General features: G+C 39.6%; 1 protein-coding gene across 1 annotated transcript in view; it reads right to left on the reverse strand.

Moving 5' to 3' along the window:
* Nucleotides 1–16,902, reverse strand: part of Wdr7 (WD repeat domain 7) — a 270,408-nt gene that overhangs the window by 42,283 nt on the left and 211,223 nt on the right. The window contains exons 22-25 of the mRNA XM_028774209.1: nt 16,634–16,751; nt 14,352–14,501; nt 13,753–13,835; nt 4,574–4,673 (exon numbers count right to left, since the gene is read on the reverse strand). Coding sequence (XP_028630042.1) covers nt 4,574–4,673; nt 13,753–13,835; nt 14,352–14,501; nt 16,634–16,751 — 451 coding nt within the window. The remainder of the gene's footprint in view (nt 1–4,573; nt 4,674–13,752; nt 13,836–14,351; nt 14,502–16,633; nt 16,752–16,902) is intronic.

The following is a 16,902-nucleotide window of genomic DNA, read 5'->3' on the forward strand; positions in this document are numbered from 1 at the left end:
TTCTTGAAAGGCTGATCACAATGCTTTTGCTAGATGGGTCTGCTTGTCTTGGCCACCAGTTGTTCCTTGATGGACATACTTATTTATTTTGTGATCTCTTGCATGTAATATGCTGTCTAGCACAGTGACGAGCTATTTTAATTTTTAAAAACAAACAGAACAAATGATAAATTATAAATTGATGAATAAATAGTCTATTATCTGAGATGACAAAACACAGGAAGCAAAACAGTCCGATTGTGGAATCAGGGAGACGACTCTGGATAAAAAGGTTTACCACACAAGCCTGATGACACTGAGCTGGACGCCAGAACTCACATAGAGAAGCCAGGTGAAGTGGCACATCTCTGCAGTCTCCACACTCCTCCAGCAATATGTGAGGTGGAGAGAGGAGAAAGCAGCATCTCATGGCCAGCTTGACTCAGTGTGTGGCACAGCAGCAGGAACAACAGGAGAGACTGCTTCAATACATGGTGGAAGGAAAGGGCCAATTATTAACACAAATGTCTTCTGGCCTCCCTGTGTTTCCCTAGCTTTCAACATACCAAACACATTAAAAGAAAGTCAGGCCAAAGGCAAAGTTTCATTTTTAATGAGAATTTATGTGCTTAAAAGTCTGTAATTCATAAAAATGTTGTGAGACTTGGCTCACAACCTGTGCACCAAGTCAGGTTCAACTACCAGTTCTTAATATGCTAATAAAGAGCCAAATTAATAGTGCAAACCAGAGAACAGAGACTTGTTCAACGTGGGCATACTGGGAAGAGGTACAAAGTGACCCAGAGAACCCTTCAGATCTCTTGAAGGTCCTGAACTGAGATCAAAGTTTAAGCAGAGGGCCACACATTCTGGTCAAGGTGTGGCCACACCCACCCACACTGACCCATCATCATCTGGGGTCAGCATCACCCTGTGAGATTGTCTGACAAGCTGTGAGAAATACCTGCAGGAGAATCTCTTTGCAGAAGAGAAGTTCCCTTCTGGCGGACACACTTTCCTTCTCCAGGCATGAGATTCCTGGAGAAATTCCCATTTCTGTGGGGTTCACTGTTCCCACAGTCTGATTGCCCTTTTGAGAGACACAGGTGTCTCTGTAGAAAATCGTCATTTCTGCCAGGCCTCTTACAGAAAGGCTCAGGGAGTTAGTGCTCATATACATGTGTGGGGAGACAGTTTCAGATCGTCTGGTTAACAAAATGCACAAATCTTATGATGTAGCCATGTAATCCAGGAATGGTTACTAGAAATAAGAAACTATGCCTAAAATGTTATACAGATGGATGATTTTTAGGGCAGTGAAACTCCTTTGTATGTCAGAATAGTGGTAAAAATATTCAGTGGTGCATTTGTTCAAATTCATCAATACAGAACAACAGGAGAGGACCCCAATGCAAACTGTTGGCTGTGTGAAAAAGTAAAGCATAGCTTTATCAGTTATAATTGTTGGGGCTTAGAAAAGATGCCCCCTCCCCACACACATGCTTCTTGGGATGTAGATTAAAAAGAAAGGGAGATGTAGCAATTTCAGAGAAGGGCTTTTCTAGAAGTTCTCTCATCTCCCCAAACATCCAGGCCTTCAGAGAATACATATGTTCAAAGTTTATAGCCTCACAACCCAAGGGAGACCTAGCCTGTGTTACAGGAGACAGGGAGCATCAGCACTGCATTGGAGTCAGAGGAATACTGCCCGTGACTGTTGGCCGCTCTCCAGGATCATCCTCTCCTCACCAATCAATCCCTCCTGTTTAGCCTCCCACTTCTTTCTCTATTATGAAGATGGAGTCAAAGCCCCAGTCATCTGGCCATCTGTGAGATTCGTGTTGCATCCAGCTTTCACATCTGTGTTCACGGTAGTGAGTGTGCATGCATTGCCTTTTGCATCTACTACCAACGTGTTCTAGCATCTGCAGCCACAATGCCAGGGTACCACTGCAGTGGAGGAGATGGCTCAGAGGGAGCTCATCCATATGTGAGTGCAGTGCATATACGACACCTGCATCCGCCATTCAATTTTGCCACAAACCTAAAACTGTTTGAAAAGGGTCTACCATGAAGTTTTAACTAACTTTACTCAAAAATATTCTAATAGTATATAGTATACAGTTAATAGTATATCAGTTTTTAAAAGTTGCCAAACAAAATTTATCAATAAGATTCCAGAATGTTACAGAAAAAAAGAGGACAGACTGAAAAACGTATTAAGCAGAGATGAGCAAGAATAGGTCAACAGGGTGGGTAGCTTGAATTTTGCTATTTGGTTGGTACTATGTTTATTATACTTAAAGGGTTAAGTGAAATAATGTGAGGATAGAGATCATCAGGAAAGTCATGAGGACAAAGTTACACCAAATCTAGCCGGTACCATGGCAGCGGGGGCGGGGGGAGCTGACTGACTTTGTCCTATTTAAAGCAATGTACAGTTAGGTAATAATCATGGCTCACGCTTATTACATATACATGAATATATTCTAGTCCTTCTAACACTAAGTCCAGGCAGTGTGGTTTCAGAATATACTCTCACTACACTACCTCTCTAGCAAACAAACGGTTTCTTCTTTTAACCCTGGAAATGTTTGTACTTCTTTCAAATTTGCTATTTAGTAACATACTCCAAAGAATGAAGAAACTGTTTCAAAACTGCTCGTGGTTATCAGAGACACAGGATGTGGGGGTCGGGATAGAAAAGGTTGGTCAGTGCTATCTAAGTTATAAAGAAGTGAAATGCTCTGCTGTGCTCTGCATAGTTGTGTTAACTACAGAACAATGTAACATACACTTTAAAGGGCTACTAGATTTTGAATGTTCTCATCATAAAGAAATGACCAACTTTTGAAGATACAGAGATATTTGACTTGATTTAAATATTATACAATGTATACATGCATCAAAATATGACATGGCATCTCACTGATATGTAAAGTTATATATTTAGGTATATTCAAAATAAATTAAATAGAAACCTGGCATGATAACACATGCCTTCAATCCCATTACTCAGGAGGCAGAGGCAACTGGATCTTTGTGCATTTGAGGCCAGCTTGGACTAAATAGTGAGTTGTAGACCAGGGATACATTGTGAGACATGGTCTCAAATAAATAAATATGCAAACAAACAAATAAGAGAGTTCTTAGAAGATATTCTGGGGCCTGGCACATGGCTTGGATGTGTGTGTTTGTGTGTGTGTGTGTGTGTGTGTGCGCGCGCGTAGGGGTAGGGTGGGGGAATAAAACCTGACATCCTAAGTTTGATCCTCAGAGTATAAATGGTAGAAACAGAGAACTGTCTCCCTCAAAGTTTCCTCTGATCTTCACACATATGCTGTGTCCTGCCCTCATACAAAACAAGTAAAGGTTTAAAATGGGGTATTTTGGAAATGCTGTTTGAAGTTATCCTTTTCAAAAGAATTATATCAAGAACAAAAAACAAGCTTCAGAGTATTTTTCACTGATTTCAATAAGATCCAAGAGGCAAGTGATATAGACCAGAGTGAGCTGGAGAAGGAACCACACCAATTAGAAAGTAAACAAATATTCCAGTGCTGCACATTCTATGTGCAGTGTACTCTCAGAAGTGCCCTCAGAGAAATGCACTTAATACTCAAAACAGCATCCTTTAAAAATGTCTGAAACCGGAATCTTTTACCCCTAGCCCGTATTATGAGGCCTTACAACTATTTCATGACAAATTATCAAGGAAGCTTTGAAGAGGGCATTAGGTTAGCAGCTTATTACGATAGAGAAATAAACTAAAGTCTTCAACATCCTTACGGATTTCTTGTATTTCCTGTCTACACTGTAAGAACTCTTCAGTACTAAATGTTGCACTGAAACAGGAGAGGGTATGACTTGGCACTTTGTGGTCAAGGAGCATCAAGATTTTATAGGTCTTTGGTAGAATTTAACCCTGGCTTTGCTGTCAGCTAATGGTGTGACTCTAGAAAACGGTGATTTAAAATACTGAGCTTCAATTCCTTTTCTATCTCAAATGGGAATATACTTACCCCATCTATCCACCGGGTATATTTTGAAAATCAGATAAACAAGATCAAAGTCAAAATAATTCATGAACAATAAAATGTCATAAAATCATAAAATGCAGTATAAAGTCTAAAAAGTGACACACTATTATTGTGAGCCAACACCAGTTCTACAGAGTTGTGTTAAATGCTCCTGTGATTGGTTGTATGGACTCCGACTAGGTTACTGCCTCGTCATTGCTCACTGTCCCGTCCTTCTCACCATTTCTGCTCTGTCACCACTTCCTCACACGTAGCATCCAGCTTTCTTTAGGAAGCATGTCAGAAATAGGAAAACCAGACAACACTGAACAAAGAAGAGACATACTGTAAAATCAATCATGCCTCCTCTCTCTGCTCCTCTGCGAACCATGGCAGCCTCAATCTTAGGAAATAGAGACGGCGGGGCTCTATATTCTTTGAGTCCTTCATTAAACTATCGATCTCTTACACATTATCCATAATGTTCCAGCAGCCCGGTCTGTCACCTGGTGAAGGGCTAGTCTCTCACTCCCTTCAATAGCTTCATGCAGAAGAAGTCACGATGATTTATTTACCTGACATTTTCCAGTCCGGATGTCATACAGGGCTACTGAGCCATGGCGTGCTCCAACTGCAATTCTGTGACTCCGCTCATAATAGCTGACCATGTAGAACCTGAATTGAACATTTCACAATGACAACAAAAACAAAAGCCAGGTGAGATTGCCTTCATATTTAAAATAAAACCAATATTCTCAAAGATTAAAGCTAATGTGCATACATGCACACATGCATACACACACATACACACACAAAATATATGTACACATGTATGTATGTATGTACATGTAGGTAAAAGCTTTAATCCCTTTATATCTCAATTATTTCTAAGAAATACATCTGTAACCAACTTATGGATTAAAAAAAATGTTTCCCTTCAGTACTGAATACTTTTGAAAAATCATCTGAAATGGAATTGATGTGGACTATCTTTGGCCTGCTAATGAACTGTCAGGAAGCCTGCTGCCGGGTCATATCTACAAACCCAGCACATGGAAGGCAGAGGCAAGAGCACAGAGGTGATTGTGGGCCAGTGTGGACCACACTGTAAGTTCCAGGACAGCAAGGACTACCGACAGATTAAGACCGTGTTTTTAAAAATTATTTTCAATAGGAAATATCTTTATAATAAATACACTTGAAAGTTTGAGGTACAAAGGTTCAAAGGCAAAGAAAAAAATGTGAAAATGCAGTTCTCTGACAACTTACGCAGACACTTCTATTTGAGCAGAAATGAGGATTTTGAGAGGCTCCCATATTCAGTTATGTTCTCGTATTACTTAAGTAGTGAAATATACATTCTCACAGAACAATAACAAAAGGCTACATAAATAGCATGTCTCCTAAATTCTAATGACATTAGAAAGCTACTCATCAGAAAAAAAGTATCGTGAAAATGTCCAAGGTCTTCCACATTTACTAAATTTACTAATTTGGCTACATAACTGAGGTGACAGGCAGTAAGAGGTTGTGAGAGGTTGGCTTATTATTACTACTTTCTAGATTAGATTTTGGGAGTAGATTAAGTACTTGAATTTCTGATCTAGGCTTTGACATAATCATCTCAAGTCCATACATCTGGGATCTATACGTGAAAACAGTACTAGAAATCAGATAAATCAGGAATAATTTTACGTTCACAAGGACTTTTAAATATACTTTCACATGGTCTCCATGAGCTATTCAAGTGAAGGGGGCTACACTAAATATCGTATTTGAAGACATCTTTCCCAATTACATTATTTGCTGTGCTTTCCTTTGTTCCATAAGTTTTATTGTGTTCTTTGGTTTTATATCAACTAGAATTACTTTACATAAAGGACTCTCAGCCGAGGAAATGGCGGCATAAAACTGGCCTGTAGGCAAGTCCGAGGAGTGCTTTCTTCACATGGAAAGGCCTAGGCCGTTGTGGGTGGTACTACCCTTCAGCAGGTGATCCTGAGTTGTATAGGAACAGAGGCTGAGAAAACGAAGGCCCTTTTAATATAGAATAAAATGCAATAAACTTTCTAGTGCTGGTTAGTTTTTTTGTCAGCTTTATACATACAAACTAGAGTCAACTTGGAAAAGAGAATCCCAGTTGAGAAATTGCCTCCATTGGATTTCAATTGAGGTATTTTCTGGATTAATGATTGATACAGGAGGGCCTGGCCCATTGCAGGCAGTAACACCCCTATGCAGGTGGTCTGAAGTTGTACAGGAAAGCAGGCCAAGTAAGCCATGGAGATGAAACCAGGCCCACTGCCCGTGTTAACACCCCTACGCAGGTAGTCCTAGGTTGTATAAGAAAGAAAGCAAGCTAAGTAAGCCATGGAGGTCAAGCCAGTACGCAGCACCTCTTGGTGGTGATGTAAGCTCTAAGCTGAAGTAAATCCTTCCTTCCCCAGGTTGCCTTTGGTCACAGCAACAGAAACCCTAAGGCATTTTTTCTCTTTTTCAAGGGAGATAAAACAGGAAGAATACTCCAATGCATTCTTGAAGTAAGCTACAGGACAATTCTGTAATTCTAGGAAGAGAAGCCAAGGGACACAAACCTGAATGTTAGCAGCAGTGGCATCCTGACAGCCAGTTTTGCCTTGGCAGTCGTATGACAGCCAGACATATATTAAAAATCTAGAAAACTACTATGCTTTAAAATTTTTGTCTGCTACTTATTAAAAAGTTATAGATTCTGAGATGTTTTGTCTTATCCGAGCCTCATCTATCATCAACTTGAGATTTATGGAAGGCCAGGGCTTCATTTTCAGTAACATGGAAGGCAGACACTACTTGCAAATGTTTTGCTATATTGTCCACAGAAAGTAGTATATTAGATTTCAATAATAAATGGGACTCTGCATTCAAAATCTAATGTTCTTAAATATGAAAATTTAATGTTTTTGAGGAGTCTTAAAACAGTTGCTGTTTTAATATTAGTAATTATATCAGTCTGAGTACTGGGCGCGCTCATATCTGTATCTGTTACTATCGGCATCCATCTCTGCACATATAGACTCATGTAATTTACATCCTACTACAGTAACAAAAACTTAATACTTCACACATCTTAACATTTATTCTTTGTAGTTAGTAACTATAGAGAAATAAAATTTGCAGTGCCATCATTGCAAAAATTTAATAGCTTATACTATCAAAATCCTACTGCACAATAATATTATCACCTTCAAAATAACATTTTTCAAAACAAAACAAAACAACTCATTTCTGATGACAGTATCTTTAAAGGTTTTTGTTGCTTTATCTATTCTTCATGCTTTGGATTTCAACCTCCTCTTTCTACAAACAGCATTATTTATGGGATAAAAAAAGATTAAATCTATTCTTGGTATAAAAATCTTTGGTCTGCCTGAAAGGACCATCTGTTACAGTTCTAGCATTTTTCATTCTTTGTAACTTACTACTTAACTAACATTTCTGAAAAATACTTTAAAGATTTCTGGGCAGTGACAGTCTCATGCCCTGGTTTTGGCTTAAGGGTTTTGTATTAAAATTTCTAATTTCTTTCTTAGTTCTTGTAATAATAATAAATCTTTTATTTATATATCTATGTCTGTTGGTCTCTCTCTCTTTGTGTGTGTGTGTGTGTGTTAGAGAGAGAGAGAGAGAGAGAGAGAGAGGGAGAGAGAGAGAGAGAGAGAGAGAGAGAGACACACACACTGACTGTGCACTTTGGTGTTGCTGCAGGAAGCCAAGCACTGTTGAGGTCTCTGGGGCCACCCATGTCCCTAGACTACTTACTTCTGGGGAGAGTTCTGCATGTGAGCACTGTTAGTTCTAAGGATGGTGAAGTAAGTATCCTTTGTTCCAACCTCTGATGGAATTAAAGGGTTGGGGCAGGAGTCCAGTACAATTCTTAATATTGTTCTCATCTTCCCTCAATGAAAAGTCTTAGGTTTCTCTAGGCCTTTGGTATCTCAGTGTTCAGGTCACTGAGATGGTAATAAGACATTGAGGTGGCAATCACTAACCTGGAACAAACCTTTTGTTACTATTCCCAGGGTCCTAGTTTCATTTGTGTTGCTGTGAACAAGTAACCCAACAAAAAGCACTTTGGAGGAAAAGGGTTCACTGTGGCCCACAATTCCAGGTTACAGTCCATGGCAGCAACTTAAAAAGAGCTAGTTCCATCACACCCACAGTCCAGAGCAGAGTGGTGACTAAGTGCATGGTTACTGCTCAGCTCACTTTTCCCACTCCTACACCGATAGTGACTGGGAGACTTACATAATAGCCACCGAACTGCAGGTATTTAGAAATGGTTCTAGTGTTGTACAACATAATGGTACATTGGGGTGTCTGCAGTTCACAGTAAACCATTATATACTTTATGAATAATAAGAAGAGGATGACTCAAAGGCTACCAACATGAAGCAATGACAGAAAGACAGAAACACTTCCTGGTTTGAAAAGAATAAAATTTAAATGTCACATTTTACTGCACAGATATTAAAAATTACTATGCTTTAATCAAAAGTTTAAAAAATGTTTAAGGAGATAAAAATGTTAGCTACCTTAAGTTGATCATTATATATTATAGACATGGATTATCATACTCTATAAATACAAATTGAAATTATAATTTAAAAAATGAAGTAGATCTTTCTTCTCATACCCACCAACTTAAGAGTAATCTCTGGTAATTATTTATAGATTCTTCCCTGAGAGTTTTGCACCTTTAACACAACAGCATCATACATACTGTTCTGCAGGGCAGTGTCTCCCTCTGTGCTGGAGGGATATCCTCCTCTATCAGTGCTGTAGGGGATATCCTCCTCTATCAGTGTGCATGCTCCCAAGTGACCTCACTGCATTCAGAGTGTGCCTTCAACTATTCAATCTTTTCTCTGATAGACTAGGGCTCTATCATGTCATAGATCTTTGTAAACCTGGGTGAATCTTTTTGTTGGACAGATTCATTAAGGTAGGATCAAATATTATGCACAGTTAAGGTTTAGACAGGCAATGCCAAGTTCCTAAAACACAATATGTCACCTACCCACATTTGGCACTATCAAATTTCTTACATTATCTTGCCATCAGGAAGGAAAATAGATGGTCCTGCACTTCTGTTCTAACTTGCATGTAATTTTTGAGATGGATCCACATGTTTATACTCTGCAGGATAAGTATGTGCATGCTTTATTAATAATGTAAGGAACCCCCCCTTAAAATGTCACCAACAGATACTGCGTCCCATGGCTCCTCTGCAGTGACTAGGCCTGTGACACTTATGTGTTCTCAGTGATCACACCCTACAGGTACTGAGTCTGCAGAAAACAGTGACAGGATTTGTGCAGTGGAGCAAGGCTGGGTCACTCTCACCACAGGAAAGGACAAGTGACAAGCCTACTCATGCCTCTAAGCTGAATGGAGCTCTTCTGAGAGCCATGCACTGTAGGAGTCCTCAACCCTGAAAGATTCATGCAAGGCACCAGTCACAGAGATGCCACAGCTGCAATGAAGGACATTTTGCCCGGGTCCTCATAGACCATTTTTATGCCTGATCCTAGGAATTCTAGCCATCCGAGCTGTACACATGTTTGTGAACTTTATAAGCATGGAAAATGGCCATAGTGAAGGCACTGTTCACTGGGGCTGAGGTGTAAGGTTTTGGATATACATGAGTATCCATTTTCTAGAAGTGCTTAATTTTAAAAGAGAGGATGTAGTCTGTGATGGTGACACTGGAGAATTCTACTGGAAGTCACTATTTCCCAGTCAGAGTCTTACACACTTAAGTAGTTAATAAATACTTCCTGCTGAATGGCTAATGAGAAAATTATGCTCCTTCTGTAGAGAGGAACCAACTATAGCATACTCTGGCTAGGGTGGTAAAGAAAGGACTAGAAATGCTTGTGAGGCTTTGCACAAACAACTACTTCACAAGAAAACTAAGCATGGCTCGGTGCTGACACATGTTATTAGGAGAGAAATGGGAACCTCACTGTCTGGTTCTATACTTACTAATAGTGTAACCATGGCAAGTTGCTTAAATTATCTATCTATCAGGTTTTCATCTACAAGATGGGAATACTTACTATAGCTGTAAGAAACAGAAATGAGTTAATATTAGTAAAGTTCTTAGCAGAGCATTAGGCACTTGGTAAACTCTTTCCATGCCAAATACATGTTAGCCTTGTTACAAGACATCATCTTCATCGTCATCGTCATCATTGTCATCATCATCATCAGTTTAGTCATGGTAACTGACAAGGTTAGTAGGTATGGCAACAAGTGGTGACTAACGTCATCCTAATAAACAGGGGAAGTGAATGCTCAAACAGTTCACATTTACATCTATTTAAAGACTTATTCTTTACAAGTGTATTTCCTCCTCTTCCCCAAGACAGGGTTTCTCTGTGTAGCCCTGGCTGTCCTGAAACTTACTCTGTAGACCAGGCTGGCTCTGAACTCAGAGGTTCCCCTGCCTCTGCCTCTCAAACGCTGGGACTAAAGGGATGTGCAAACACACCTGGCTACAAGTATAAACTTATATTAACTACAAATTATTTTAGTTTTTCTGAAAAATCTGCCAATTCAAATAAAGCAAATTTTGGTTCTTGTTTTACTGTTTTGATATATATGTGTGTGTGTGTGTGTGTGTGTGTGTGTGTGTGTGTGTGTGTGTATTTTTTTTTTTGAGAGATGGTCTCATGTAGCCCAGGCTGGCTCAGAACCCATTCAGCAGCCAAGGATGGGCTGGAGTCCTCATTTTTATCTCTCTACTTCTCAGTGCTTGGATTACAGGTGTGGGCCACTACACACAGCTTACACTCGCATTCTTTATATTATTTTAAACAGCCTTCAAGTTAACTGTTTTTCTTATTGTATAATGGAATATAGATAAGAGGTCTAGAGTTATATATGTATCAATTTACTCGATAATACCCCAAGTCATATTTTGGTTTATTTTAACATGGAGACTTTTAATACTGTAAGCCAACCTCCTGGGGAGATCTTTAGATATGCGGAATAGGAATAAAATAATGAGAAGGATTCCTCCTGGTGAGGGTATGAGTACCAAATACTCATTTAAAATAGTTACTAATTTAAGGGAGGCTACAGTAGAAGCTCTTCTACGATCTGTCCCTGTTCTCACTGACCAGGCGTTTGGAGGAGTCACTTGAGGTGAAGCTCAGGACGTGCTCTGCAGCAGACAGTGTGCCATCCCTTACTAGAGTTTAAGTGCCCATTTAAGGTGAAATGAGCTGAGTGGGCTTTTTACTTGAAAAGGAAAATCAATCAGTCTGTCTACATAATAACATAGTTAAAGAAAAGCTAACTCACTTCTGAAAACATAAACTTTTAACTCCTCTAAAATCATTTTTGATTTTGCTAAAGCAAGTAAGTACTGAATTTACAGTGACATTTTATGTCTTATCTATGATTATACATTGAATATTTTGCTTAAACTTTTCTAACTCTCCATTGCTTATTAAATAAAGGAGAGACTGTTCTGTGGGGACTGAAACCCTGGCTTGGCTCTATACACCTGTGAGAAGCCTCCATTCTAGACACCCACTACACAGCACAGCCAAACTCACGGGCCACTTGTGTGGCTCCAAACACAGTGGCCTGGTTCACTCCCTCATTTCACAAAGCTCACCTGCCCAGCTCTCTGCAGCATCTATGACTCACCTCTGCTTTTATAGCCTACAGCGTCACTGGAGTTGTCTCAGAGGACAAATCCCTCTCGCTACCTGGCAGCCATTTTTGTGAAGGCATTTGTAAAAGAAAACTATTATCCTCTACACTGTACTTACAAATTCTGATTCCACACACTGAATTGAGCATTATATTTATTGCCCAGCTCAGTCTCTGGTAGGTAGTCTACCAGGCACGCTCCATAGCCCAGTGAACCAATGCAATCTCTTCCCCATTAGCCATTGTGATCCTGGAGCACAGAGATGCCTAATCTACCATTCCTTCCCAAGAGAATACACAGTTGGTGCTCAATAAACTACTACTAGATCAATAAACAATGTACAGTTGGTTTTTGCCAAGTCAGAGGGGGAAATATGTATATGTAGTGTTCAGCAAAGACAAATCTGCTAGGTGTCCAGCACAACTCTCCCTTTCCAGGGTAACTTAGTCAAAGGGTCATGGATGTCTGCAGAGTTTAGGGACCTGAGGAGCTGCTTGTGGAGGGGGCTTTGGGCAAAGCTGGAAAACAGACCCCTTAGTAAACAGGTTATGCACATGAGCTCCAGGAAGCTAATTTACACAACAGTGGTTCCTGCCTTGCCAACACCATTAGCACTCAGTCAAGTAAGTCCCACCTCAGCCCCTTGTCATCTCCACTTGGCAACAGACCAGTGCCGTCCATTTTCTTTAGAGAGGAATCATCTGGGAAAACGGCAACTATACTATACGCAGTCATGATCAGTTACTGGCACAGAAAATGCAATGTAAAAAAAATGACTGTATTCTAATTTGCCTGGTGTGTATCAAGAAGAAAACGCACCTGTCCATACCATCTTGACATGTATGTTACATGGCATGACTTTATCTGTGCTCACAATTTAACATCTCGGTGGCAAAGTCAAATTGATAAATGACAGAATAGTATGTAAGTTCTACTGCATATAGCAAACAATATAGAAGATAAACAGAGATAAGCCAGTCAACAAAGCAGTGGCAGAGACGTTAGGAAATGACAGGATGAAGGGCACATTGCTACGCCACTCTTCTTAGGAATCTTACTGCCGACTACAGTTTACACCACACTGAATCTGCACAGATAAGCAAAGGAAAGATGGCTGTCACTGAGCTCGTCTTACAAACACAAGAATCACATCTAACTTTGAGTAACTAAGAGCTCTGAGAAAACTTACCTATGACTGATTTGAGTACTATTTCTACAGACTACATAAAAGCAAGAAAACTTTAGAACCAATTCAGAATTTACTTTGTGGAAGATGATGATGATGTGTGTGTGTGTATGTATGTATGCATGTATGTATGTATGTATGTATGTATGTATGTATGTATGCATGTATGCCTGCATTTGTAAGTCAGAGAAGAGTTTGCAGGATCAGCTCTCTCACTTCACCATGTCACTTGCAGGGATCAGACTCAGACTGTCAATCTCATAGAACAAGCACTTCTACCCAAAAATCCAATTTAAAAAGACAAACAAACAAACCACAATGAACTGTATTTTGATGCAAAACAATCTTCATGTATTTGTTTAAATAAATGTATATGTTACACAGAGCAGTCCTAAGTTCTATCTCACATATTCAGTGCCATTTGCAAAGGGCTAGCTTTCTGCTCTTCTTTTCCTGTTAATTTTACAGGAGAAATCCTTATATTAATAGGAAATTATGTAAATACATTATTCTCGAAATAAAATTTACCAGTGAGTGAAAAGGAGACCTGCTGATTTCTGTTGCTGGGAAGCATATTTTTTCCCAAGTCAGAAGTGTCTAAGTGTTTTGTAAGACAAGTAACAATTTGAGTAGACTGTGGGAACAGACATGTACAATTCACTTTTGAGCCATGATCAAAATGTCCCTGTTAACTGATTAAATAACTAGTTCTAATCTGTGTTCTTATCACAAACTGTCAGGATTATTCCAGAAAGGAAGCAAGTAATGGTTAATACCTGGTTATCTCATTTAGCCTCACTAAATCTTTAAAATATTTGTTACTGGAAATCAATTATTTTGCATGCTGCTGAAGGCCTCTTTACCTGCAGATAGCTGGGAAACATTCCTGAAGACCCTTCTTTTTAACTAACGATCCTTCAAGGCAGTACATGATGATGTCCATAACCTTTGGCAAAAAGACACAGATTGAAAGTTAATTTCAAATGCTTGGTTTTCTAAAATGTAAATGATTCCATTAGATCTCATTTTTTTTCTGTGTAAATCCATATAGTTTGATCACATATTTACTTTAAACAGAATAAAAGCTATTTTAAGCCTATGGATATTACAGTGAATCCTTGGTCTTGTCTGCAGTAGCAGACAGTCATTTCCTTTAGAGCTGACTGCTCACTCGAAGAGTAGGGTGGCTCCCCAAGCACATGGTGGAAGTGGCTTTGTTTACCATGACCGTTGACAACAAAGCCTTGAAAGTGTTCTCACACATAGCAACTCCATGTAGATGGACAATGGCTACAGCGATCAACTTTAGTTTTGAGGAAACGGAATTAAGGCACGGGAGTCAATTAATCTTAGTTATGTGACACATTCCCTGTCCCTTCCTCCCTCCGTTCCTCCCTTCCTCCTATTTGTAACCTCAAGTATTTACTGCATGGACGGGATACTGGATGCAGGACATTCTCACCTCGACAAGAAGATCCACAACATCCGTAGGCATCTTTTCAATGAGAATTTCAATGACTCTGAGGATTTCGCCTTTAGCCCTCGCCAGGGTGGTGGTGTGTATGCTCTGCTGTGACTGGGTATTTGCTGCAAGGGCCGTGTGTCTGTGTACCTACAAAAGAATTGCCATACTGTAGAGGCCATTGCTGCTCCACACAGGTTTATATTTCTACTCACTGGTTGACTTTTCACTTGCAATAGAGAAGTGAAGCATACAATCAAACAGAACTGTCAAAACAAATCACCCAGGGAAGGGCAGGAATTGTTTTCAGTCACAGAGAAGCATCATGTACAAGAAGAACTAAGTATGGGCTAATAAAATCCTACGACTTTGCTATCCATCATCACCATCATCATCATCACAATCACCATCATCATCATCATTTTGAGACAGAATCTTATGTAGCTGGCCTTAATACATAGCCAAAGATGATTTTGAACTGTTTCACCTGCCACCATCTTATTTGCCACACATTGGGATTTCAGACATACAATACCATGCCCAGCGAGTTCCTGAGTGTTGACCTTAGCACAGTATTACTATGATATTTTAGATGTTGGGTGGATATGTTTAGTGAGATGTGGCCATAGGCTATCATGACATTTGCAAAATAAATTGAAGAACAGTTCGGTAATTTGCTGTAAAGGTACTTTTAGAAAACGCCCAGGAAGCATCTGATATGACCTATTATGCCTGGGAATAATAACGAATGATACTTACATGGTGATAACTGTTCTAGGCACTTTACAAGTAAGTTGGGAAGTTTAAGTTAACATGCCTCCAAAACTAATGAACATAGCAAATAACAGAAATTCACTGGGATTCTTTTTCTCATACAAAGCATAAACTCTACAGCTTAAAGGAGACAAAAATATTTAGAGCCTTGGACAAGTCCTGGATGCACTGTGGAGCCGTAGGCCCAGGAACAGAGTCATGTGCAATGGTGACATAGAGGAACACCTTAGTGCCTTTCTTGAATAAACCAGGATGAAAAGTAGCACCAGCAAAGTTGTTTTGAAAAGAAATAAATGTAGACTATTAATTAAAATATTTTAAATGATCTTTCCAACCAAATGTCTCAGTATGAGTATCCTAATATTTCATTCAAAAATATTCTTGAGTAAATAATGCAAAATAGTGTTCTGAAATATAATTCCTATAAAGACCTATCAGAGTAATATAAAGCTCCCGAGGTAACCAGTATGATCCCCTGTACACATCCCATGCATGGAGAAAACTGATTAGAAATTTCTAAGTTAAATAAAACTACTCATTCAAACAACACACACATTTGATACATGTATACAACATTAAGTGTGTGTGCACGCGTGTGATTGAAACACGGTGGAAGCTTACTACCCTCACACCTGCGCTCACAGCTTTCCTTTAGATATGAATTCCTAACTCCACTTTGTATGTTTGTATGTTCTCCTCGACCATACAGACTCCATGCAGACAGGACCATCTCGTCTCCTAACTGTTTTCCCAGCATGCCTGTAAAGATGGCTCTCGGCCAGACATGGGCCCTGTAGGTTCCAGGCTATCCAAGCAGACTCAATGACATTTACTGTTTTAAAAGTTCACCACAGCTACCGGAAAGCAGTTCAGACAGAGTCCATACCGTGTGGCCACCGAGCTGTGCAGTAATAATGCCAAAAGGGAACACACCTTTCCAAGCATTAGAAAATTATGCTTTCCCTTCTCTCGCTAAGATGTATAGGAAAGAACATAGAATTGGTTCATTGTTCTTTACTAGTTTGTCAGCTGGCTTTGGGCAATTAATTAGAACACCAGAAGTACAGGAATCAATGGACTCTCCAGTCTTCATGTGTGACGAAGAATAGGAAAACCAATCACTGATCTTATGGCTTATATTTTTTTGCATACAGTTTGAGAGTCACTGCAAAATAAAAGTTTAGGTTTAATTACAAGTATTTGCTCTACACTTGAGGAATGTGAATACCTTTAGTACCTTCTAATTCTCATAGACTATTGTATTTCATATTGAAAGGTATTTTAAATATTACAAGTGTGTTCATTCTGAGAACAGAGAGGAGCACAGAAGCACAATTCCACAGTTGCAGAACTCAGTGTGTGTGCATACAAGATACATTCATTTCAGTGGTAAACTATTAACTTGCTTTGCCTGAACTACAAGGATTCTTTACTGGTCTACCCCAGAGTTACAGTATGGAGGGACTCCTCTGAAAGGGGCAATGGAGCACGTGATGAAGGCTGCCCACCTCCTTGGCTATGGTGGTGATGAAGGCGGGTGGTCTGGCGGTGGCAATGAGAGAAAGGGCGTGCCTTGCGGAGCGGGCAGAGTCAGCTGCAGGGCTCAGAGGCAGCCCCATTGTGATGCTAAACAGGGAGCAGGAAAAAAGGAAAAAGAAAAGAAGCATTAGAAATATAGACTGAAAAGATTAGACACAGCTTATAATGTCAGTTCAAGGTCAATGGGGGCACTCAAACAGTTAGACTATAATAGGCCAGCAACAATGAGCAGTGATTA

The sequence above is a fragment of the Grammomys surdaster genome, unplaced genomic scaffold, assembly GCF_004785775.1.
Source record: "Grammomys surdaster isolate TR1022 unplaced genomic scaffold, NIH_TR_1.0 239, whole genome shotgun sequence".
NCBI lineage: Eukaryota > Metazoa > Chordata > Mammalia > Rodentia > Muridae > Grammomys > Grammomys surdaster.